Source organism: Littorina saxatilis, linkage group LG5, assembly GCF_037325665.1.
Source record: "Littorina saxatilis isolate snail1 linkage group LG5, US_GU_Lsax_2.0, whole genome shotgun sequence".
NCBI lineage: Eukaryota > Metazoa > Mollusca > Gastropoda > Littorinimorpha > Littorinidae > Littorina > Littorina saxatilis.
Window position 1 is genome coordinate 57,797,145 of NC_090249.1, and position 24,612 is coordinate 57,821,756.

General features: G+C 41.8%; 3 protein-coding genes across 3 annotated transcripts in view; 2 read left to right on the forward strand and 1 right to left on the reverse strand.

Annotated features, from left to right (window-relative positions):
* The window catches only part of LOC138967521 (ubiquitin carboxyl-terminal hydrolase 14-like), a 29,302-nt gene extending 15,565 nt beyond the window's left edge, over window positions 1-13,737 (reverse strand). Inside the window, exons 1-15 of the mRNA XM_070340089.1 lie at window positions 13,600-13,737; window positions 10,225-10,370; window positions 9,882-9,914; window positions 9,199-9,303; window positions 8,586-8,689; window positions 7,948-8,006; window positions 7,406-7,536; window positions 6,701-6,778; window positions 5,918-5,982; window positions 5,399-5,481; window positions 4,293-4,324; window positions 3,909-3,974; window positions 3,426-3,518; window positions 1,259-1,381; window positions 12-84 (exon numbers count right to left, since the gene is read on the reverse strand). Of these exons, the coding sequence (XP_070196190.1) occupies window positions 12-84; window positions 1,259-1,381; window positions 3,426-3,518; window positions 3,909-3,974; window positions 4,293-4,324; window positions 5,399-5,481; window positions 5,918-5,982; window positions 6,701-6,778; window positions 7,406-7,536; window positions 7,948-8,006; window positions 8,586-8,689; window positions 9,199-9,303; window positions 9,882-9,914; window positions 10,225-10,370; window positions 13,600-13,615 (1,207 nt within the window). The 5' untranslated portion in view covers window positions 13,616-13,737. The remainder of the gene's footprint in view (window positions 1-11; window positions 85-1,258; window positions 1,382-3,425; window positions 3,519-3,908; window positions 3,975-4,292; window positions 4,325-5,398; window positions 5,482-5,917; window positions 5,983-6,700; window positions 6,779-7,405; window positions 7,537-7,947; window positions 8,007-8,585; window positions 8,690-9,198; window positions 9,304-9,881; window positions 9,915-10,224; window positions 10,371-13,599) is intronic.
* Window positions 1-24,612, forward strand: part of LOC138967531 (tax1-binding protein 3 homolog) — a 263,615-nt gene that overhangs the window by 234,763 nt on the left and 4,240 nt on the right. The window lies entirely within an intron of this gene.
* Window positions 16,319-24,612, forward strand: part of LOC138967528 (ras-related protein Rab-23-like) — a gene marked incomplete in the record, with an annotated part of 60,641 nt that continues 52,347 nt past the window's right edge. The window contains 1 exon segment of the mRNA XM_070340100.1: window positions 16,319-16,376.

The window sequence follows — 24,612 nt, forward strand, 5'->3', positions numbered from 1 at the left end:
CCAACACTTACCGTCAGGGAATGAGTAGGGCTGTGCTATCAACTTCTTTTTCTCCTCTTCGCCCTTCTTCGCAGGTCCCTGTTCCTGTAAAAGAAAACACTCTCAGGACTCAAGGACTCGGTCAAGAAGACACACTCAGTACTCAAGAACTCGGTCAAGAAGACACACTCAGTACTCAAGGACTCGGTCAAGAAGACACACTCAGTACTCAAGGACTCAGTCAAGAAGACACACTCAGTACTCAAGGACTCAGTCTGAGTCAAGAAGACAAAACTCAGTATTCAAGGACTCGGTCAAGAAGACAAAACTCAGTACTCAAAGACTCGGTCAAGAAAACACACTCAGTACTCAAGGACTCAGTCAAGAAGACACACTCAGTACTCAAGGACTCAGTCAAGAAAACACACTCAGTACTCAAGGACTCAGTCAAGAAGACACACTCAGTACTCAAAGACTCGGTCAAGAAAACACACTCAGTACTCAAGGACTCAGTCAAGAAGACACACTCAGTACTCAAGGACTCAGTCAAGAAGACAAAACTCAGTACTCAAGGACTCAGTCAAGAAGACACACTCAGTACTCCAGGACTCGGTCAAGAAGACACACTCAGTACTCAAGGACTCGGTCAAGAAGACACACTCAGTACTCAAGGACTCGGTCAAGAAGACACACTCAGTACTCAAGGACTCGGTCAAGAAGACACACTCAGTACTCAAGAACTCGGTAAACAATTGTGGGTTTTTCTAACCTAACTTGCTTAGACCAAGAATGTTGAAGCTCACAGAGGTCAGAGACAGTCAGAGTTTACGCAGGTGATCAGATCAAAGTCACTTTTCTTATGGTGCATTTGTCCAGGATTTCAGATAAAAAAAACCCACTTAAGTTGATGATATTACTGACCGCAATGAAAAACCACCAAAGTGTGTCAGTGTCACCTTAAAGAGAATGTAAGTGGGTGGCGCGGAAGCTAAGACAGGAATATAGACCGACTTGTACCTTTATCTGCAACATAGCTTATGAAATCAACCCTTCAAGATAATACATTTTCCTCTTTCCCTTCTAACTTTTTCTCCCTAAAAAACCCAACCCCAGTTACTGGAGAATAAGGGTCTCTGTTCATGTTTTCCATGTAAGGATATTTTTCTCTGTGTTCTTTACGCCTTAACACTTCCTCGTTTGAATTCTCAAAAGGATAAATACATCATTGAACGAGTATGGCGAGTCTCAAAACCAGACAGCAAATCTTCCCTCCACGTACCCTGGAGATTTCAATCAGTCTCTCGTCCTCCTCCTTGAAGCGGTCACGCATGGGGATCAGCTTTTGCTGCAGCTCCGGTGAGCACAAGTCAAACACGTCCAGCATCATGGGGAACTTGACGTCCTGTCAATCACACACCGCAAAAATCATCATCATCACACACACACACACACCACAAACATCATCACACACAAAGAACATGAGATACCATGCGAAGCTTCTATGTAAGAACTTCTTACTCTTTGTTCATGGGTTGAAACTCCCCCGTTCACTCATCAGGCATGGGAATTAAAAATTGTAGAAAAGGCTGAAAATTTGTAAGTAATAAAGTCGACGGCGCGAAGCACCTAGCCTTACTAGGGGGGTCCAGGAGCATGCCCCCCCCCCCCCCCCCGGAATTTTGTTCTCCCCCCCCCCCCCCAAAAAACAATGGAGCAATTTGGTGTCATCTTAGCTCCAAGTTTGCCATTTAATTCAGTTTTTAGAACCATTTTTGCCTCCCCCATTTTTTTTTTGGCGGAAACTTCTGCTTTTTCGGCGGAACAAAAAACCAATTCGGCGGAAATTTGCCTTTCGGCGGACAATTCCCATGACTGCTCATGTTTTTGCACAAGTGGGTTTTTACGTGTATGAACGTTTTTACCCCGTTTTTCCGTGCACACTCAGTCTTGTGCATACACATGAAGAGTGATAAGGCATTAGCAGGTCTGCACATTAGTTGACCTAGGAGATCAAAAAAACTCCACCAGGCGCTACCAGGATTTGAACCTGCGACCTTCCGCATAGGAGACCGATGTCTTGTCCACTAGGCCACTGCGCCCGTCGTTGCAAGAACAGTACCCGCTATCACATTAGCTAGATTTAGAGACAAGAACAGTACCCGCTATCACATTAGCTAGATTTAGAGACAAGAACAGTACCCGCTATCACATTAGCTAGATTTAGAGACAAGAACAGTACCCGCTATCACAGTAGCTAGATTTAGAGACAAGAACAGTACCCGCTATCACATTAGCTAGATTTAGAGACAAGAACAGTACCCGCTATCACATTAGCTAGATTTAGAGACAAGAACAGTACCTGCTATCACATTAGCTAGATTTAGAGACAAGAAAAAAGGCCACCACTTTCTCTTCACAATCTCATTTTCTCTTGCCCGCTGGGATGCGCGCGCATAACAAAACTCAACAGTGCGTGTTAAAAAGTGTCGCGGTTTAGACTGACGCCAGCAGAGAAGTTCTGTTCGCAGAAGAAGCCCGATGTGCGACTGTGTGTTATGTGCGATTAATTTGCAACCCGAAGCTCTACTCATACAATTTATAACTGTTCAAAGTGAGACAGTTCACAAATTAAGGTCTGCCCTATAAATATAAGTATTCTATTTATATTAGGGAAAAAATAGAACTCTAAAGTCGTGAAGCGGCAACCGGCTCAGGGCCGCCATCTTTGATTTTTCCAAGCGCAACCTAGGCAGATGCATGCTACAGAAATGCAGTGAAAGATCAACTTTAGCGTCCACTCCAGACCTTTAAGTAGGAAGATATAAACAGTTAAAATAACGATCAGGTAACCTATATCCAATAGATTAAAGGTTTCCATACAGAAATAACCAAAACATGATTACAAAGTCAACGAAAGTAGATTCGTAGAATCGCCCAAATCAACGAAAGTCGTTTGTATTTTTGGTGTGAACTTTGTTTCACCGCCAACCGGAAATGACGTGTACGCAACATTTGTGATGTAGCACTTCCTTATATGGCACGAAACGAATGTGGTTGGTTGAAAAAGCCTGTACTAAATAAGCCTACTATCTTCATTCTTCTTCTTCTGTGTTCCCAGATTTCATTCTGTTTGTAAAAAAACCTTGTTAAAATTTCAAGGCCAGCATATTTATAGCACTACATGTATGTCTTGTGTCACTAAGGCGGCTCAGTGTAAATCTGTGGCCTTCCACTGTTACAACAAGGCCAGGAGCCCATGGCACCAAAGGTGCAGCTTTAACAATGTTGATTTGAGCCCAACAGTCAGCTCATTCATGAAAAAAACCTTGGTTTGCACCTCATTAGTGGCAAGGTTGCTGGACCTGCTATATCAGGTACAACATACTATCACTAAATCTGTAGCTATAAAAGTTAGCTATCCAAAAGAGAAAAGTAAGTGTACACACCCTCAGCAGCTTAGCGTTCACGGCCTTGGACTCTTTGTAATGGAAGCGCACAAACTGGATGGTCAGGTAGGCAGGTATCCTTCGGATCGTGTTCTGTCAAACACATCACACACAATAATGCACAAGGAGCAACAAAATAAATTAATTCTTTCTTCTGATACATTGGTCCGACCCCTGGCAGGTCGACCGTCCGATAGTTTTGATTGAAGGTCTTCTGACAGTCAAATTTACAACTAAATGGACAAAGCCAAGACATTTGGACCCATATATTTACCTGCCATTGGGCCCTGCAGCCTTGGCTGGTCCCAACAAGGGTGTCCTTTGATCACATGCACCACTATTTTCTTTTTTTTTAATTCTCGATTAAATGTTGACATGGTAAACGTTTATTTAAAATAAATAAATGATGAATGGCTGAAGAAGACAACTAGCATCACTCTCTAGTTGTAATCTCTTGTGTCAGAAGTAGCAGCAAACACTTACTGTTTTGACGTACTCAGCGTCCCGTCCCAGGGTTGGGGAATTCTTTACTATGCTCTCTTCCATTCTCTGCACACAAAAAAGACGGAGTGGATGAGAAAACACACTAACAGACAAACAGACCACACACATGCATGCAAAATATAAACAAGCATTTCAAGATCCGCCCTTTTCTCATTTTGCATTTCATTTAGTTGTTCTGCTTACTTACAAAGTGGTAAGTTCAATAAAGTAAATTTATGGCACGTTATGATTAATAATGATGTTTCTAAATATCAGTTTCTTCTCATATTTGACAGCACAACCAAAAATTACAAAACACATCTTAACACCACACAAACACAGACGCTTCCACATTCAAGCCATGAGAATACCGTCACAACTTACATTTTTTAAACCTGTGTGCATGTACTTGACATCTGGAATGAGAAAAAGACACAGATTCAGCAAAATCAAACTTGAGTGAGTGTGCCACACTCACTACAAAGAATAGCGAGAAAACGAGAGGAACGTATATATTCAACAAAAGACAATTCAAGTATTTCAACTGTTAAAGCTCACTTTGGCTGTATAACATAAAAGTACATTAGTGTGGAGTGTCAAGGAACCAAAAACAGTGGTTTTATCAAGCATCCAAATTCGTGGAAAATGAGGGAGGCCTGGATAACTTTCAGGACAAACAATATCTTATCACTCTTCTGATACAGTGGAAAATGAGGGAGGCCTGGATAACTTTCAGGACAAACAATATCTTATCACTCTTCTGATACAGTGGAAAATGAGGGAGGCCTGGATAACTTTCAGGACAAACAATATCTTATCACTCTTCTGATACAGTGGAAAATGAGGGAGGCCTGGATAACTTTCAGGACAAACAATATCTTATCACTCTTCTGATTCTGATACAGTGGAAAATGAGGGAGGCCTGGATAACTTTCAGGACAAACAATATCTTATCACTCTTCTGATACAGTGGAACCCCCCCCCCCCCCCCCCCTTGTAAGACCTCAAAAATTATGAGAAAGTCAGGTCTTAAGGCAAAAAAAAAAAAGGTGTGGTTACGGTAACATAGCCACAAAAAAAAGGGTAGGAAGGTAGGCAATCACTTTTTTTTTTTTAAACTTTTTTTTAAATGTGTACAAATTAAACCTACTTGACAGGGAAATAAGTGTGCGACTCGGGCGCTTTCGCTTTCATTGCGTTTTCTGCACTCGTTTTCTTGTGTGTGTTTTTTTGTTTTTTTGACAAATGTAATAAAAAGTTATAGGGTCGGCCCCTAAAAATAGGGTAGGTCGGGTTACCGTAACCACACCTATTTTTTTTTAGGCCTAAAAAGGAGGGAGTCTAAAAATTGGGATAAATTTACCGAGGTTGTGAACAGAAAATCTCAGAAAACAAGGTCTTGGAAGTGAGGGAGTCTTCAATGGGGGGAGGGGGGCTGGGTAAAAAAAGAGGGGTTCTACGTTACAAGGACGAAGGGTGTGGATTCTGACCTTGGTCGATGAAACAGCTGAGCTGAAGGAACTTTTCCCTGGACTTGGTGGCCTCCTCATCTGGCGCTTCCTTGCACTTCATTCTGTGTCTGGTTAAGGAGCATTTACATACACGCACACCTCTAAATACAGGATGTTATCTGGTTATCCCCTTGCTGTTAACCATCTCCCAAGAAAAGCCAAAAGCAATGATTTGCTGTGGTCGTCTATATGCTGCTAGGTTGTCATGAATCCTCTTCACAAAGCATTCAGTCTATAAAATTCATGTCAATTCTGAATGAATAAAAAAAAAAATAAAAAAATATAAGTCAATGGAACATTTGTTTTTTTATTCAGAATTTTGGAACGTTGGCAGTCTATTTCTTTTTGGATTTCAATTCTAAATGATTAGATCCATGAATATTCACTCTGATTTGTTTGTACCATGCATCACATCTCCCCCCCCCCCCCCCCCCCCCCCCCCCCCCCCAACCACATGCTCTGCACTCTCATCCGACCTTCACTGACAAGAAAGGATACTCTGATTCAAACTCTCCTCCAAAGTACTGGTCAATGAAACCTGCTGCTGCTGCTGAGGCCGACCCCTGAAACATCACCACAGTCACATTGTAATGCATTCAATGCCATTCGTGCAAAGCGTTACCATTTTTCAGTCCTCAGAACGCTCTACAATGGATGATAGACAACACATATTCTGGTTGAAGAAACAATCTCTTCTTCTTCTTCATTCATGGGCTGAAACTCCCAGGTTCACTCATGTTTTTGCACAATAGGGTTTTGACCGTTTTTACCCAGCCACCATGCAGGCAGCATACGCCGATTTCGGGGAAGCATGCTGGGTATTTTCATGTTTCTAGAACCCACCAAACTCTGACATGGGTTACAGGATCTTTTACATGCGCATTTGGTCTGGTGCTTGCGTGTACACACGAAGGGGGATAAGGCACTAGCAGGTCTGCACATAAGTTGACCTGGGAGATCGGAAAAATCTCCACCCTTAACCCATCAGGCAGCCGCGGCCGGGATTCTAACTCACAACCTTCCGACTAGGAGGCCGATGTCTTACCACTACGCCACTGCGCCCGCCGACGAATCAATATGCAGGAGAGGAAGTATGGCTGCATGGTGCAGTGTTTCCAGCTACAACGGCATTTTCTGTAATACCTGGCATTGTCAGGAAAACCATGACTACAAGTCAAAAGGCTAAATATTTTTACTTTTGGATACCGTTGATCATTATTCACCATTTGCATGAAATTGAAATAATTATAAACTGATCAATGCAAAGATTACCGCAGTTACCTGCCCTTCCTCGATACTGTTCGTGGTCAGTTTCTGTTGCAAGCTTCGCATAATCTCTACCCAGCACTCATTGGCATCCTGAAAAATTAGAAACACAATACTTCAAGACTCTTTTTTTAACTATCTCAATTCTGCAAGTAATGTACCAATCTTTACAAATCCACGCATAAGAGTCTTGCGTCCAAATGCATAAAAAAGCTCTTGAAAGAAATTAACAGTACAGTCTCGCAACACAATCTGACGTTTTGCAGAGCAATGCCATCTCTTGCCTTTCCCTCTCTACACCCCATCCTCTCAACACAAAACTCACACACATGCAAAAGAGAAAGAGCTTTTCTGTGTCAGATTTTGTCCTGAATAAAAAATTTAAAAATCCCAAACAGATTACTGTTAACGTTCCAAAATCAAGAACGGTAAATTCAAGAAAGATTCATTCATGTGAACATTTAATAATTGACAACACAAAACCTTAACTGGGACAGCATTGGTCTTAAAGGCTCAACTTTAATCAACAGACAAATAATAATGAAATGAAGACTGATCTGCCTGCTGCTCTCAAAGATTTTAACAGAGACAACAACAAAATGAACACTTCTCATTTCTTTGACTTGTTCAAATGACAGAATAAGAAAAACAAGAATGGTAAGTTACTTGGAAGTTCAATTGATGACACAACAAAACATTAAATGTACACAGCCAGCTCACCTGCTGAACGTAGACCCCTCCCTCTCCTTTCTCAGAGAAGCGGGGGAAGGCCATGTGAAGCACTTGCAGGAAGATGAGAGGAGGGATGGCTGCGGCAGAACGCTCCATGGATGTGGTCAGGTCTCGCAAGGCTGAAGGTTGGGGAACACAGATAACATAGCAATCAGACTGACTGCAGGAACAGAAAGATGTGTGTATTTTACAGACCTGTGCATTTGGGGTATGAAAACTCTGCCAGAACATTTTTCGGAGCCACCAATACAATGGGAATATACCCGATCTTCATTTTCTTCTAGCATCTACCTGCCAGAACGCTTATCTAACTGCAAGAATTCTGGCTTCAGTTGTATCTATGATCACCTTTAGTTAGAAAAATTTCTGTTTGTCACACATTCAGATAATAAAGTTGTATTGAATTGAATTCTTTTAATTTTTTTACTAGTCTGAGCTAGCCGCCTATATAAGAGTAATTGTTGGACTCTGATGTCACATGGCTGGAAGACGGGAAATTCAATGTTCAATCGATAAATTAGACCACCCACCAGCGGTGATGGAATCTGCAGGGGCAATGGCACCTGCGACAGTCAGCCCACCGGAATACCTGCAACAATCAATCACATACAGGTATATTAACAATTCACAGGCTTGCTTTTGAACTACAGTCATCCCCTAAGCGACAGAGTAGTTCACATACAAATATCATTCTCTATCAAAGAGAAGTTTGCCTTTGAAGGTTTAGTAGCTTCCTCTTTGGAATTTTGTCTTGCATGGTGCACAAGTTCTTTCTCATAACTTCAGTTCTGGGCAACTCACACACAGTTTACATGACCTCAGCACAGTCGGCAGTACTTCTTTCAAATCGCCCAACACTGGATTTACTTTTTTTGTGCAGATCTCCCCCAAAACGTTCCACAGTGACAGAAAAGTGATGCCAAGGACGGTCCAGCGTTCTCAGCTTCTCCCAACCTGTACATTCACTGCTTCTTTAAGATACCCTACCTCTTTCCTACCTCAGATTGTATGAACAACTTTTTTTTATTCAAATTTCACTTTTGTCCTCTTAATCAGGGCTGTGCATAAGGCTGCCAGACAGAGACAACATTTTTAAATGACTAGAAACACCCTCCCCATAGACATTTATCCGTTCTTGCCCTGTTTGGGAAGAATTATTCCCACTTACTTTTTCAAAGCATCCTTGAGTTCTGGCACTGCCCTGAGACACTGGATGGTGGCATTCATGTAACACGTGTTGCCCAGGTTGGTCAAACCCGCTGGCATTTCCATCTGAAATTAAGAAAAGGAAATGGTTATCAGAGTACTTGGCAAGACAACTGATCAGTGACATAATAACTTGTTGAAAAACAGAAAAAACTTAAAATATTTCTGCATCACAGGAATGTTGATTGGTTTTGGCAGTGTTCTTTCAAATCACCCAAAACTCTGTCACTTAAATTTGTTTCCACGGTCGGGGAAAAAAGTCGCATAAGACTGCCTAAACCTTTGGAAAATTGTCAAAACTGTCATGGCCATTTCGAAAGGCGGATGGACACTATACATGTTAGTTCGCAGTAGCCTGCTTGGCAAACTCTAATGCCACGTTGCTTCAAGGTGATGTCAGAGTCAAAAGTAAGCCTGAGATCTCTTAACTTTTTGGGAGAAGGGGATTTCACAGGTGCCAAGAAGAAACGTGTTGGGAGTTTGATTGCCACTGTCAAGATGAGGTGTTGAGAAGCAGATGGCTCCTGCTTTATCAACCTCTAGCAAAAAGGAACCAAATTGAACGCCACACTTACAGCGGATGCCAGCTGTTGTTCACTCATATCCTCCATGAAGACCGGCTTGTCGGCCGGCTCCTGAGGCAGCTCTCCCGCCGACCCCATCAGCAACAGTGTCATGCCCTGCAACCACACACACCATTTTTACTGCGCTGCTCCAAGAGTTGTCCACATTAAAGTCAAAGTCAAAAGATAGACCTGAACGTGAAAGTCAAAAGATAGACCAGAACGTGAAAGTCAAAAGATAGACCTGGCAGTCAATGAGTCATTCACATTTCCACATATATTCAAAACTTCAGTCGAAGATGCACTGACGACTACCCCTGGATAATGAATCCATGCCCACCACAAAGGACCTCCGACGGGTTTGTTTCTACAAAATCCCCCCTTCCGTAGTGACAACCTGTCTTAGCTGACCACTTCAATTGGTCCCTTAGGTGGTCGTTATAGACAGGTTTGACTGTACCGGACGATAGAAGTCAAAAGACCGTTTATTCGTTTGAAATGAACAACTTATTTTCTAAAACTGCTTCTCTCTTGTTTTGACTTTTCTTTTAAATTTAATTTAAGACAATTGTAAAATCTTTATTTTTTGTTATGTTTTTTTTAAAATAATGAGATGCAGGTTACACAGAACAAAAATATGATGTAAAGAAAAAGCTTAAACAAATTTGCTCAATGTTTAGTTTCTGATAACTTACATCTTTTAGTTTGACGCTGCCCCATTCATCATCCTGAAAAGAAAAATAAGAAATATATATCAAATTCTGAATACTGGTCAAAATACACTAATCAAAAGACATGGACAACAAATCTGAAACACACACTTTGTACATGCACAAACACACACACAACGTAATTGTATGCTCACACAAACACACCTAGGATTAATCTATCAACTTTCAAGTAAGACAAGATGTTTTGAAAGCTGTTTTCCTTTCAACAGAAATACGACTCAATAACATTCTTCCACATATTGAACAACCCGGACAACTGAACTGCTGCACGAAATAAAGTTATAAAAATAAAATAAAATAAGCCAACCTTGATCACGGCTCCCTTGATCATGAGTTTCTGCCTCTCCGGATGGACCCCGGACATGGCAAAGAGCTGAGCCTTGAAGACCAGCGGCGGCTCGTCTGTGTTCAGCTCAAGGTCATCGTACTTCTCCTTGGCCCACTTCACATTCACTGGGGACACAACCATTAGTATGAATTACCTCAGTAAAAAGCAGTTTATAGCACTAGTGGGTACAGTGGAACCCCCCTTTTAAGACCCTGTTTTCTCAGACTTTTAGTTCATATTTATCATAATCTCTGTAGATTTACCCCCATTTTAAATTTAAGACTCCCTCCTTTTTCAGACCTGATCTTCTTAGATTGGTGGAGGTGCAGGGTTCCTGCAGGGCAGAGCTGATACAATTCAAGGAGTTTTCAAGGACATTTCCAGGACCAAATAAATGCTTTTCAAGGACATGATTTTCCCCAAATTAATGCGGTTCTCCGCGTCTGCAAACTATTAGTCATTCCGTAGTTGTTTCCCTTGCTAACTTCCGGGAAGGAAAGCAACTACGGGTGACTAATAATAGTTAGTTCGTCTGCTTTCGTTTTCACTCGATCTTTTATTCTCCCAAAATGTGTGTACTGTATTTGACGAAAAAAAGGGGGTTACATTTTTTTTTTTAAATAAGACAAGCTGCTGACGAAATGTATAGGCAACAATTTGGAAAAATCAAGTACTTTTCAATGACTATTTAACAAAACTCTATTTTCAAGCACTTTTCAAGGCCTGAAAAGGTTTTCCAATTTTCAAGGAGTTTTCCAGGGTTCAAGGACTCTGTACGAACCCTGCTGAGGTGTGAAAAGGGGGGTTCCACAGAACTACAACCAGAATATTAAAGTTTACTTTGATTTCAAGACCTAATGTCCTTTGTGCTTTACAAAGATACTGTTAGAGAGACTACAGACGTTCGGATGAACCCAGTCCACATCAAGAAAGAAGAAGAAGAGATAGGACGGCTGCAAAATTTGTTTCAGATTAATTTCAGACATACATGTACTGGCAAATGGCAAACAAGAGAAGATTACTCTCACCTGCAGTTTAAAATTTGGTAGCAGGGATGTTGGACTTGTTTATTCAAGTTCAGGACAGTTTGTTTGTTTGTTTGCTTAACGCCCAGCCGACCACGAAGGGCCATATCAGGGCGGTGCTGCTTTGACATATAACGTGCGCCACACACAAGACAGAAGTCGCAGCACAGGCTTCATGTCTCACCCAGTCACATTATTCTGACACCGGACCAACCAGTCCTAGCACTAACCCCATAATGCCAGACGCCAGGCGGAGCAGCCACTAGATTGCCAATTTTAAAGTCTCAGGTATGACCCGGCCGGGGTTCGAACCCACGACCTCCCGATTACGGGGCGGACGCCTTACCACTAGGCCAACCGTGCCGGTCTAGTTCAGGACAGAAAGAGAATGTTTCTCCCCGTCAGTCAACTTGGAATGAGTAGGCCGTACTGCCTGTACGCAGTGTATTTCTCAGGCCGTAGTCTTCGGTCACTGACGCAATATGTTCTTGATTTGACCCACTGGCCGGTCGACTGTCTAATAGTAATAGTTCTGACATACTTGTGGGAGGTCTCCGACCACCAATCTGTGTACCAAGCGGACAAAGCCGAGGCATTTGGATCTATACATATTTGCAATCTAGGTCTCAGGGCCTAGCATTGGAAAAAGTAAGTTCAGCTTACAAAGGCGGGGGGGGGGGGGGGGGGGGGGGGGGGGCAAATTTGAAGAGTTTTTACCCCCCCGAAAAAAGAAGATTGAGCAAACTAAATTATGCCTTCACCAACAAGCAAAACACAGACAGAAAACAAGAAAACTGACAATTTTGTGTTATTTGGCCTAAAAGTGCCATTCCCACTTCCAGGAATACCTGGATTCTTTGTCACTGAATGGCTGACCACGTTCAACAATGTCGCTTCGAGACATTATTTCAAGTCTAGAGCCACAAAACACCGGCACAAAGCATGCTCGAGCGATGCCAGAGGAAGTTTGTGCTCAAGCAAACTGTCAAACCGATTGAGAATTGAACCAAACGGCGCACAAAACGAAAGCTGGGACTGTTTGGGTTTACTGTTTGGGAATAACAGGTTTTTGCATTTCGGCGTACACTAAATCGAGTTCCGCGTACTGGAGATGTTATTTCAGCGTAAAGTACGCCGAACGGCTTACAATGCTAGGCCCTGAGGTCTATTTGTCATTTTTTCCTCTGAGACTAAGAACAACACTGTGTATGGTCTTTCTGCATGTGCAAAACACGCACACAGACTGTGGAACAGCAAAGATCCCATGCACCGACTTATTGAAAGCCTGGAAACAAGGGCTGGTTTTGGATTAAACGTCAAGAGAGATTAGGCAAAAAAAAAAAAATTGTCTGTTTCTGGTCACCCGACCGACCCTAAATTTCGGCGCCGACCCTAAACTTTTTTTTTCCAAACTCAAATTTTTGTTTTTGTTTTTGGGTGGTAAAGGACAGGGTGAGAAAATGAACAACAAAAACGTGTGAAAACGAAAGTCCGCTGACGATTTGTAAATGTGTTGAGTGTCTTGTCTCTATGTATAGTGAATCCAGTCTCTTTGCGCGATTTTTAAAGTTAGTTTTATTGGTCTACATTTGGGGTAAAAAAAAAAAATTAAAAAATCCCTACCTACCGACCCTATTTTTTTTAGCCATGTTACCAGAAACAGACAATTTTTTTTTTGGCCTTAGAATGCATTTTTAATCCCTGGAAGACAACATGTAGTTGCCCACCTGGCAGGAATGAAAATCTGCCACATACCCATCAATCCAGAAATAGTGTTCAAGCACAAATAAATAAGGAAGGAACTCTACAGTCTACAGTTGAGTTGGTGTTCAGTACTTCCTAAACAGTGGGCTTTCCTGAGATCTTGATCAGTAACTTAGTAAGGAATATATATAGCATTACAAATCAAATGTCTTGTCTTGGTTTGATCATGCCACTTGGCAGATAAGTCCGCAAGTGATGTCTTCTTGACACTGTCAGTGTCACTCAGTGACAGTTATTTCATTTTCACTTTCAGTTTCAGTTTCTACTTTCAGAGAGTGTGCAGCAAAGTCGTTAAAAGTAGGTGCATCTGAAGTTTATCTAACACGCGCACTTGCGCACATACACACGCCAACGAAAGACACACAACATAATTGAAGTTCTGTTTACGAATTATTATGTACAGCCAAGATCATTCTCTGAGAGTGCGAGTTGCGAAAGCTCACAAGCAGAGCGACAAAAGCGTTCGGTATAGCAAACCGTTTTTTATCATGAAATAGCTTCGCTCGTCAAAAATATCCAAGTATTACACTATTTAACAAAGCACATATACACTGAACACTGTTACCTTTAAAGACCGGCATCTTTCGTGTCTAGGTGTCTCCAAACTTTTGCGTTTTGGGGTATTACTCGCTCGGCGTGGTTGACAAATTCGCCTGTCACAGGAAGTTGACTTCTGACCATTTAAGACACTGCGCATGCGCATAGCTCCAGCAAATGTTTAGTTTTGTACCGTCTGTGCTTGTATGCGCTCTATTTCTTGTCAATAATCCCAAAAAATCAGTCTAACAAATGCAACCAAAATAACTGTTAAGATCATTCTAGCAATTTTCGCCTATTTAGTTCGGTTTTATGGGTTGCTCGGGGAATTAATCGGAACTTAAAAAAACCTGGTTTAGGAATGGATTTGTGACAGGAGGCACAAACAATCTTTTAGGTAAACGAAACAGAATAACTTCACGTTACAACAATGCATTTTACACACTGGTTGAAACAATGGTTGAATATTATCCACATTACTTAACAGATTAATTATTACACCTAATTTTCATGAAGACATTTAAAGCACAGATCTTTAGTGAACTCAGGTTTTGTCGCCTTCTGACCCAAAGAAGAATAAATGTATACTGGCAATGCATTCGTGTACCATCTTAGAAATGTGAGATAGACTTTCACAATCGAAATGAAGAGACACACACATACACCTGTACACACACACACACACACGCGCGCGCACGCACGCACAGACACATACACACACTGGCATAACTAATTGACTTTTTTGTGTGTACTTTTGTGTTTTTGTGCCTGAAGAAGACCCTTAGGTCGAAACGTCGTTGTTATTCGTTCCGTGTTCGTCATTTTAACGTGAGTAGGGGAAGGGCTCCTAATATGGACCGGCTCCTAATATGGACCACCTCCTGTTCTGACAAACTAACGGCGCTAGAGCGCTCAAAAAAGTTTTATTCGCTGTATTCGCCCTCTCTGGATAACTTGCACAAGTCAAAACAGTTGCAGAATCACAAATCACAACATTGAAACCGTTAGGCTTTTTCTCTTTTTTTTCACCTTTGGCAGCGTTCACTTTAAATGTGCCGTCTAAAACGGACTCGTTTCTGTCCACAGCCAAAGCTTTTATCACACAAAAATTGCTTTTTATGACAGCTAAGACCGCATTTGTTGCATTTTAGCAGTGTTGACCCCGAGTTTCTCCTGCAAACGAAAAAATAATAGCAAAATCTCAAAGCAGTATGTGCCGCGAGTCCCCTAATATGGACCACCTTCAACAAATCGAAGAAAATAAAAGCTAAAGGCTATTTTCATTAATTCATTAAGAAGCTTGCTGGAAATAACCTATAACTAGCCCTCGAGATTTAACAAAAATACAACAAAAAGTCTTCTTTTCGTGGAAGTTGATAATTTCATTTATTTTCACTCTGTTTTTGATAAGCTTCTTTAGTTTCCTGGTGTGCTTCAAATAATGCTCTCATCAACCCGAAACAGATAAATCTAGAGCATATTTTAATTAGGCTGACTTGTACACTAAGTTGTTGCATGTTATTTTGAAGTATAGGGGGCTTTTTACAGTGATTCGCGAAGGCCGCTTCACTGGTCCATATTAGGCGCCCAGGCTCCTAATATGGACCCTTTGTGATTTTTTCTGTATTTAATTTTTGCTGAATGTCTATCAAAGCTATTTCACTCTAATTAGGCCTAACGGTTAACCTAAGAGAGAACGGACTACCAAACACAAAATGAAACTTCTTCGCAAGAAAACAAGCTAGTTATCAGCATGAAACAAAAAGTGGTCCATATTAGGGGCCCTTCCCCTACATTGCTTTTTGGTCTCTTTATTGTTCCCTCTTACGTGCAGTCGCCATTGTTTAATGACTAATGAGTGTTAATTGTTTTTTGTTCTTGCAGTTTTTGTTTTGTTTTCTTTGTTAGTTAGTCTTTCATTCTGACTTTCTTCTTTTATTGTTTTTTCTCGGGCCCTGTCTTTTTTGTGTGTGATAAAGCTTACCTGCCTATTTTGAAATTCTATTAATTTATTTATTAACAAATATGTAATTCATTGTCATAAAAATATAGGCTTTTGTCAAGGCTAGACTCCTTCACGGACTGAGCGGGCCGTCACGTTTCTCAGCCGTCACAGTACTGACTCAGTCTCGAGTCAGCCTCGCACACACACCACAACACACACACACACACACACACGCTCACACCGTGTGCACACTCACACACACACTGACACACACACAGACCGTGACACACACACACACACACACACACACCGTGACACACACTGGCACACACTCCCGGGCGGTGGCACACAGTAAAATTGAAACTGATAAAGATATATGCTGCAGTAAAACAGTGCTCCTCGTTTTTTCTGGAGCAATTCTGTTTTTCTGCAGAAGAACTGAATAAAGTCATAATCCGCTAAGGATAAACTGACAAGTCAACCACAATCACAGTCCAAGTTCTTCTGACCGTCTGACCCGGGCCGGCGTGACGGGGCCGCTCACGGATCGAGTCAGTCACGGTCTACACTGACTGATACCGTTCCTGTTTTGCCCTTGCCTATATCTTATTCCTCCTACGTTTAGTTCTCCTTTCGCTGGTAAATTGGACTTTAAACATAAAACATATCCTTTGTTTTCGTGTTGATTGTTTTCTATTTTTCATTTCTGTATTTCCAATGCCAAACCAGAATGAGTCATTTCATTCTCAAGTCCAAACCAGAATAAGTACATTCTCGTTTGGGACCTAACAACAATCCGAGCTTCCCCAGCACATTATCGACTGCTTCATTCTGACACTGCCAAGAATGTGCTTCGGCAGGTAAGTCACGCTTCCAAGTTTTCGTGTTCGTCTCAGTCTTTTATTTTGTAAAACATTCATGGTGACACTATTTGTGTGAATATTTCAGATATGCACACACGTGTTGATATGTTGTTTTGAGTTTCTGTGCCGATCGCAGTGATTTCCGTATTCATGTTCAGGTGTGTAAGACTAAGAGTTCCGTCCCGTCTCAAGTTGAGACGAGAGGCTTTGAAGTGCTAGAAGTGCTGTTGGTGTTATGGACGCTTTATAGTCTCTCGAGTCAAAAACGATTGTGTCTAATGCTCTGTTGTGGTGTGTAGTGTTTCATGAAAACGAGCATTGACACGGTGAAACTTGGGACTGAGCGGCTTGTTGATACATTGTGCTGCTATTTTCCGTGTACAGGTATTTTACGACGGCGCAGTAGGTAATCGATAAATGATCGAACGTTTGTGAATGTTGGCTGAGGTTTATTGCTCTTTTGGCTCTGTTTCATGGGGATTCCCAGTACTGAGGAGACCGGTTTGTTTATGTTTCTCAGTGTTTTGTGAAGTGATTTATCCGAGTACTATTACTGAGTCGTATCAGTATTACATTATTATTTTTATTTTTTTATTTTTATTTTTTTTATTATTATTCGTAGCGTTTGTTTTTAGTCAAGAATTTCACTTTCTCATTGGTATTGCACACAAGTATTCCTGGCCGTGATCAGGACTATTGCCGGAATCAGTCAAAGATATAAAAGAGCAAGAGACGAAATGAATAGCCTGTCCGATATTTTCTTTCAACAAAATTGAACTTTGATTTGTTGTTTCTAAACTTGAAGATTCAGTTTCATGCGTGTGTCAGTGAAAGACAGACCCTTGGATCCCAAACAATGCCCGGAGAGAGAGAGAGAGAGAGAGAGAGAGAGAGAGAGAGAGTGTGTGTGTGTGAGAGAGAGAGAGAGAGAGAGAGAGAGAGAGAGAGAGAGAGAGAGAGAGAGAGAGAGAGAGAGAGAGAGAGAAACTAAGAGAGAGTGAGATAGAGATAGGCGTGTGTGTGTGTGTGAGAGAGAGAGAGAGAGAGAGAGAGAGAGAGAGAGAGAGAGAGAAAGAGGGAGAGAGAGAGAGACTCAGTGACAGACTGACTCGAGAGACTGGCAGAGAGTGTGTGTGTGTGAGAGAGAGAGAGAGAGAGAGAGAGAGAGAGAGAGAGAGAGAGAGAGAGAGGGACTATCGGCTGTTCCTAGTCTTGGTTAAATTACATACAGGTGGAGGTAGTCTTAAAATCAAGGTAAATTTACAGAGCAATTATGGACAGGATATCTGAGAAAAAAACAAGTTCTAAAGTGTGTGTGTGTGTGTGTGTGGGGGGGGGGGGGTTAGATCTTAGACGTGTACTTTCACTGTGAGGCATGAGACGGGCAAACTCCAATCAGAGCGACTTGAGCCAGGGGAGAAATTTTGAAAGGGACAGAACCCCTGTCCTGGCATTGCCTACCCCACCCCACCCACACCCTCTCTCTCTCTCTTTTTCTCTCTTTCCCCCACCCCTGGTGTGTGTGTGTGTGTGTGTATGTGTGTGTTTGGGTGTGTGTGTGTGCGTGTGCGTGCGTACGTGCGTGCTTGCGTGTGTGTGTGTGTGCCGTGTGCCGGTAAATGCGTGCGGGCGACTGAGGTTGTCACATGTGTGTGTGTGTGTGTGTTTGTGTGTTCAGTTGTGTGTGTGTATGTGTCAGTGTGTCAGTGTGTGTGTGTGTCAGTGTCACTGTGTGTGTGTCTGTGTGTGTATTTTATCTCAAGAACAACATAAACAAAAGGTAGATGAAAGCAAACTCTTACAAAATTATAACGCCCTTGTCAGTAGTACGGCCGACTACACCAGACCTAGAATTGAACCAAAACAGTTTACTGGTGGGAGACGCGGGGATGGAGGAAGCCAGGGAAAGGGAAGGAAGACAGCGTAGACCAAGCTTCATCAGCGCGGTATTTGTTTGGAGTGTTTGATGTTGACGCAGGGTTACTTAAAAGTCCCCCCCCCCCCCCTCTCCCCCGGTTCGAAGGGACCGCTCCGTCGCACAGCCACAGAGCCAGGGCCGCTACGTGAGCGGAGTGTCAACGTCAGACACATGCACAACATTCAACATGCGCCTTGCGAGCAAACACGCTCACACTCACACTGGCCGCGTGTAGCTCCATCCTTTAGAGAGAGTAAATAATTATGCACCTTGCGAGCAATCACGCTCACACTCACACTGGCCGCGCGTCTCTGTAGAGTTCTCCATCCTTTAGAGAGATTAAAATTGTGCCGCGGATTGAATTGCAATCAGGACGTATGTTAGAAGCTTGAAAACACGTGTCAAGTTGCGCGAGAAAATCAGAGGGAATCTGCTTCTTCTTCTCGTTCGTTTCAGAGAGAATCTTAAAACTGAGATGACTGAACTCAGAACTGAGGTTATGAACAGAAAATCCGAGAAAGCAGGGCCGGTGTCACGAACTGAAACCTCTGCTGAACAATCCTTCTCATTGCGGTCAATGCGCATGCGCCAATCTTGGACTTAAAAAATGCGACCCTTTGACCGAACGAATCATGGGTTAGGGTTAGGATTAGGGTACGGGTTAGGGTAAGGGTTAGGGCTAGGGTTAGGGTTAGTTTGTTCACGACCTGACTAACCTCCCCATGTTAGCGCATGCGTATTGACTGCAATGAGAAGGATGTTTCAGTTCGTGACACCGGTCTTAAAACAGAGAAGGTGTGTTTGTCGGGGGAGGAGGGGGGGGGGCGGGGCTTGCACTTTAATGGTGTTTAGGTGAAATGGTTCCTGTGCATAATTATGCAGTTTCCTATCCCATCATGTCACGCGTTGAGATTGCTGTGTTCTGTGATGTGGTTTTGTTCTGTGCAGCACGCAAACGCTGAAGGTATTTTTCTCATATCACTGTCGTCACGCAGTAAGTTGTGCAGTGTGATTTTAACCTTTTCTCAGGCACAGTTTGGTCTTACATTAGGTTGAGAGTACTGTAAGAAGACCATTTGTTTCTTCGGTGATTCTGTTTTGCTGAGAGATCTGTGTCCACGACATGATGTTACAGTGTGTGGGGTTTGTAAAAGAGGCAGGAAGGTCAGTTTGATCACGACATTTAAAAAAAATGTTATTGTGTTTCTATTTAAAGAAGTGTACTAACCAGATGCCTGGTTTCTGAATGGAAAAGCTTCACCGCTGCCATTAAGGGTACAAGAATCGTCAGTCACCATGGCGCTATTCATATTCCCAAATGGTATAACTTCAAATGTAATAACAATCCTAATACCCAAAGAAACTGGCAGTTGTCATTTTGACCAGCCACTGAGCCAGCCATGCAGTCAAGTCAAGTTTACCACATAGATAAAACATAAGATTTGTAAGTAAAAGTCTTTTGCGCAAGATCTCTTCGTTTAGTTATGGCAGTTTGTATTTTTTTTGTCTTTCCGATATTTACGATTTGTTTTTTTACCGGTAAAATTCCGGAAGTGTCCGGTTAACGCAATCACTCAAGACCTTTTCCGTCTATAATCTGTGTCAGTCTGTTGCTTCTTCCGTTTCCTGTATTTTTCTCCATCAGCTTATTCGTTTGACTTTTTAAAAACATTTTTTATAAAGGTCAGCTATTGTTTTTGACTACCTGCATTGGTCGATCAGTCACGTTTTGCTCAATAGACGTTTTCTGGAAATAACTTTGCAGATTTTCGAAAGATAGGAGGCATCATATCGAGCGGACACTGCATAACATACACATCGGAGTCCGTTATTCTTTGTGATTGCTGGTTTTAACTGGTCGACCACGTGATATTGTTTGACTCATATTCTGAGGCGCATCTCTTCCAAAACGCTTAGAAATCCTGACAGAGTTACATGTATTTCCGAACAACGTCCATTCTCTTTTGCTTTTCTGTTATCTTTTCCTGGTCAGTGAAGTATTGCTTGCTGGATTTCTCGCAACATACCTTCAGAGAAGCAGTGCAAAAGGTCCAGGAACCTTACGCAGCTTGAAGAATGTTGCGCCTTTTGTTTGTTGTGGAAGGCAAACGTGTTTGACGTATTTGCAGGTGACATGCGTAATATGTCACTGCTTAGCGATCTCAAAGGCCATTTGGCGCTGGAATGTTTCTGTCTAAACTTTTACCCAGATGAAGCGGGAATTGGAATTAAATCGCTCGGTTTAAACTTTATCCAGAAAAGCAATGTTAGTGAATGAAAGGTCTAAATCTTTAGAAAGCCTTAGTCCCCCCCCCCCCCCCCCAACGGGTATGGATGTTTCTATTTGAACCTTTCCCCCGGAAAATGACCTCCAGAGGTTGAGAATTCCATTTTCTAAATCTTTACTGAGCAATCTCCATTAGAAGAACGTAAGTCCTGCGCCCTTACTCAGAAAATATCTATTAGAGAATGAATCACTTCTTTAAAAACAATTTTTTTAATCTGATCATTTCAGAGGCTAATGTGTTTTGTCTGAAACTTTGCTCAAATAATAACCGTCAGAGGCTCGACTCAGTGTTTCTGTTGAAACTTTTACACACACATTCACTATAGGAAGCCTGACCCTTCCCTCCAAAAAGGTCGGAATGATTCTGTCTCTACCTATACTCAGAATACCAGAATTTGAATTGGCGAACTCCCTTGTTTTCCAAACTGAAAGGTCAACGAGGCAGACCCCAAATGTGCTGTTTAAACCTGGAGGCAAATAATGACGAATAGAACCAACTTCTGCACCAAAACAACGACAAATCTATTAGTTGCTATATCCTGTGTCACACGCCAAAGTCCGCCATTAGTCATCGAGAAAAACAAATGAAGGAAGGGAATTGTTGAACGAAAGAAATCACGTTTTGGTCCGCGTTACAAATGGAGGAGAAAAGAGAAAGAGTTAACAGGGTCGCAAATACTGTTATTTTTTGTCAAAGGGGGGCAAGCTATTGGTTGTACCATTCAGTGCACACGTTGTGCATCTCGTTCTGCATGACTATTAGATTGTGGACACTGAGGTGTTAGGTTGAAACCGCACTGGCACGTGGATCGGTTTGTCCAGACATTTGCTCTTGCATTGTTTTTCTGTGTGTGTGTGTGTGTATGTGTGTGTGTGTGTGTGTGTGTGTGTGTGTGTGTGTGTGTGTGTGTGTGTGTGAGTGTGGTTCCTGGTATGATACAAAGAAATAACAGAGAAAAAGCGAAAACATGCAGTTTACATGCAGTGTACGACATGGATCTATCATTCATTTTAAATCGATTTGTGTTGCACATGTAACATTTTATCTTTACTTAAAAAAAAAAAATCAAACATCATAAGCGAGAGATGGACAGGGCCAGAATGGCAGGTACTGAAAGACAGAGGGAGTGAGAGGATTCATTCTTTAATGTTAGTGGTTTGCACACACCCCCCTACACACACACACACATACACACACACACACACACACACACACACACACACACACAGACACGTTCACACATTATTTCTTGAAATGTTAAGGCCAAAAAAAAAAAATAGGTCTGTTTACGGTAACCCGACCGACCCTATTTTTTTTCGCGCGACCCTAGACTTTTGTTTGGCATTTGGGGAAAAAAAAAAAAAAAAAAAAATCTTGGTTTTTTTTGGCAAAATAACTTAAAAATATGGTTTTTTGGAGGAAAAAAAAAAATCCCGACCTACCGACCCTATTTTTTTGGCCTATGTTACCGTAAACAGACCTTTTTTTTTTTGGCCTAATACAAACTGTTTACCACACCACTTTTGTTAGTCAACTCCAGGTTTTGTCCCTTCAACCAAACTTCAGAGACATGTCAAGGTTTTTGCAGCAAACATGTGTAGGTGATCTTTTCTTGTGGTCGACATTTGCTGCAGTACTGCCGTTTGTGCAGGGCATTTGTTGTAGATTACCTACGTCCCCTTAGGCGTTCAGAAAATTCCAGTTGAAAATGTTTGAAGGTTTTGAAGCCTTGGCGTTATTTTTGTTGTTGTCTTTGGTTTTGCTCTTGTTATTTTGGTCTCGTTCTTGTTGTTATTCTTGGTCAGGCATTACCCAAATGCTTTGAGTTTGAAACTTGACTCAGGGACTCTGTGTGGTATAGAGTGATTCTTGTGTTTTTCCATCATTCCCAAAGATGTGAGTCTGTTTGTGCTTGTTCTCTTGACGTATTTCCAAAGGCATGTAATCCACAACAGATAGACTGCTAACGTGTCCAAATCAAGACAACGTTATTCAAAGGAATCACAAAGGAAAGTATTGTGGTGTTGTTGTTCTATTTGCGGTACATCAATGGGAAGCCACACTATATCCAAAAAAATGACAACATATCTACACACTGAAAACCATCACACTGAAGCCACAAGTTGCAAAAAAGATACCCAGTCAATTTCATTTAAGCCTTTGTCAAAACGTTTAAGCTAAAAAGTTACTATCTAAAATATTCGTCGTGGCCAAATATATTCACCCTTGTCGTTACAACCACCAAAAGCAATGAACATACACCACCAAAAAAAATTATATAAAAGATCAGGAAATAATGTACATGTCTGGAATTTGTACCATGGCAGCAATCTTCTTCTCCATCTTTTACATGCATACAAAAAGTACACTGGGCACATATTTGGACTGTTGATATAATTAAGGATTGTTTTATAAGACATTTTAAAATGAAAGGAGTGCAGGTTAGGTGGAATGGTTGATGGTAGGGTGATGCCTGAGTGGACAAGAAATTCTGTGTCATAACATTTTGGGTTGATTGAGTATGAAATTTTGACTTTGACCAGTCAGACTTGACTTGACTGATTATATTGTGTTATTTTGGCGTTAGTTTGTGGTGTTGTTGTTCTATTTGTTCTGGTGGTTGTTGGTGGGTGAATGCTTCTCAGTCAAACGCAATAAAAGTGAATCGAGCAAGCGAAATCATTTCTTGTTCTTTACTTCGCAAAGGTTCCCGCTCGACTGCCGAGATCTTTCACAAGTCTCGCGGTCTCACGTGATCATACAGGCACACATCTTATTAGTGCAATGCGCAAAACAAACCAACAAGCGCGCAACAATGTCATGGACAGTCATCGTCTCACAGTATTTAAAGTTTTCTTTCCTCCCTTTTGCCACGCGGTATAGGATTTTGCGAATCTACCTTTTCGCACATACAAATTGAGAGAAAAAGGAACAATTATATGGCAAGGCACATAAAAACAACATCTATGAGCAGGCGTTCAACTACCTTTTAGACATCTATGAGCAGGTTTGCATCTACCTTTTTAACATCTTTGAGCAGGTGTGCATCTACCTTTTTGACATCTTTGAGCAGGTGTGCAACTACCTTTTTGACATCTATGAGCAGGTGTGCAACTACCTTTTTGACATCTATGAGCAGGTGTGCAACTACCTTTTTAACATCTATGAGCAGGTGTGCAACTACCTTTTTGACATCTATGAGCAGGTGTGCAACTACCTTTTAGACATCTTTGAGCAGGTGTGCAACTACCTTTTTGACATCTTTGAGCAGGTGTGCAACTACCTTTTTGACATCTTTGAGCAGGTGTGCAACTACCTTTTTGACATCTTTGAGCAGGTGTGCAACTACCTTTTTAACATCTTTGAGCAGGTGTGCAACTACCTTTTAGACATCTATGAGCAGGTGTGCAACTACCTTTTTAACATCTTTGAGCAGGTGTGCAACTACCTTTTAGACATCTATGAGCAGGTGTGCAACTACCTTTTTGACATCTATGAGCAGGTGTGCAACTACCTTATTAACATCTTTGAGCAGGTGTGCAACTACCTTTTAGACATCTATGAGCAGGTGTGCAACTACCTTTTTGACATCTTTGAGCAGGTGTGCAACTACCTTTTTGACATCTTTGAGCAGGTGTGCATCTACCTTTTTGACATCTATGAGCAGGTGTGCAACTACCTTTTTGACATCTATGAGCAGGTGTGCAACTACCTTTTTGACATCTATGAGCAGGTGTGCAACTACCTTTTTGACATCTATGAGCAAGTGTGCAACTACCTTTTTGACATCTATGAGCAGGTGTGCAACTACCTTTTTGACATCTATGAGCAGGTGTGCAACTACCTTTTTGACATCTATGAGCAGGTGTGCATCTACCTTTTTGACATCTATGAGCAGGTGTGCATCTACCTTTTTGACATCTATGAGCAGGTGTGCAACTACCTTTTTGACATCTATGAGCAGGCGTGTGCACAAGTAAAATAAAAGATTCAGTGTTTCATTCCAAAAGGCTCAGTATCAAAAGAA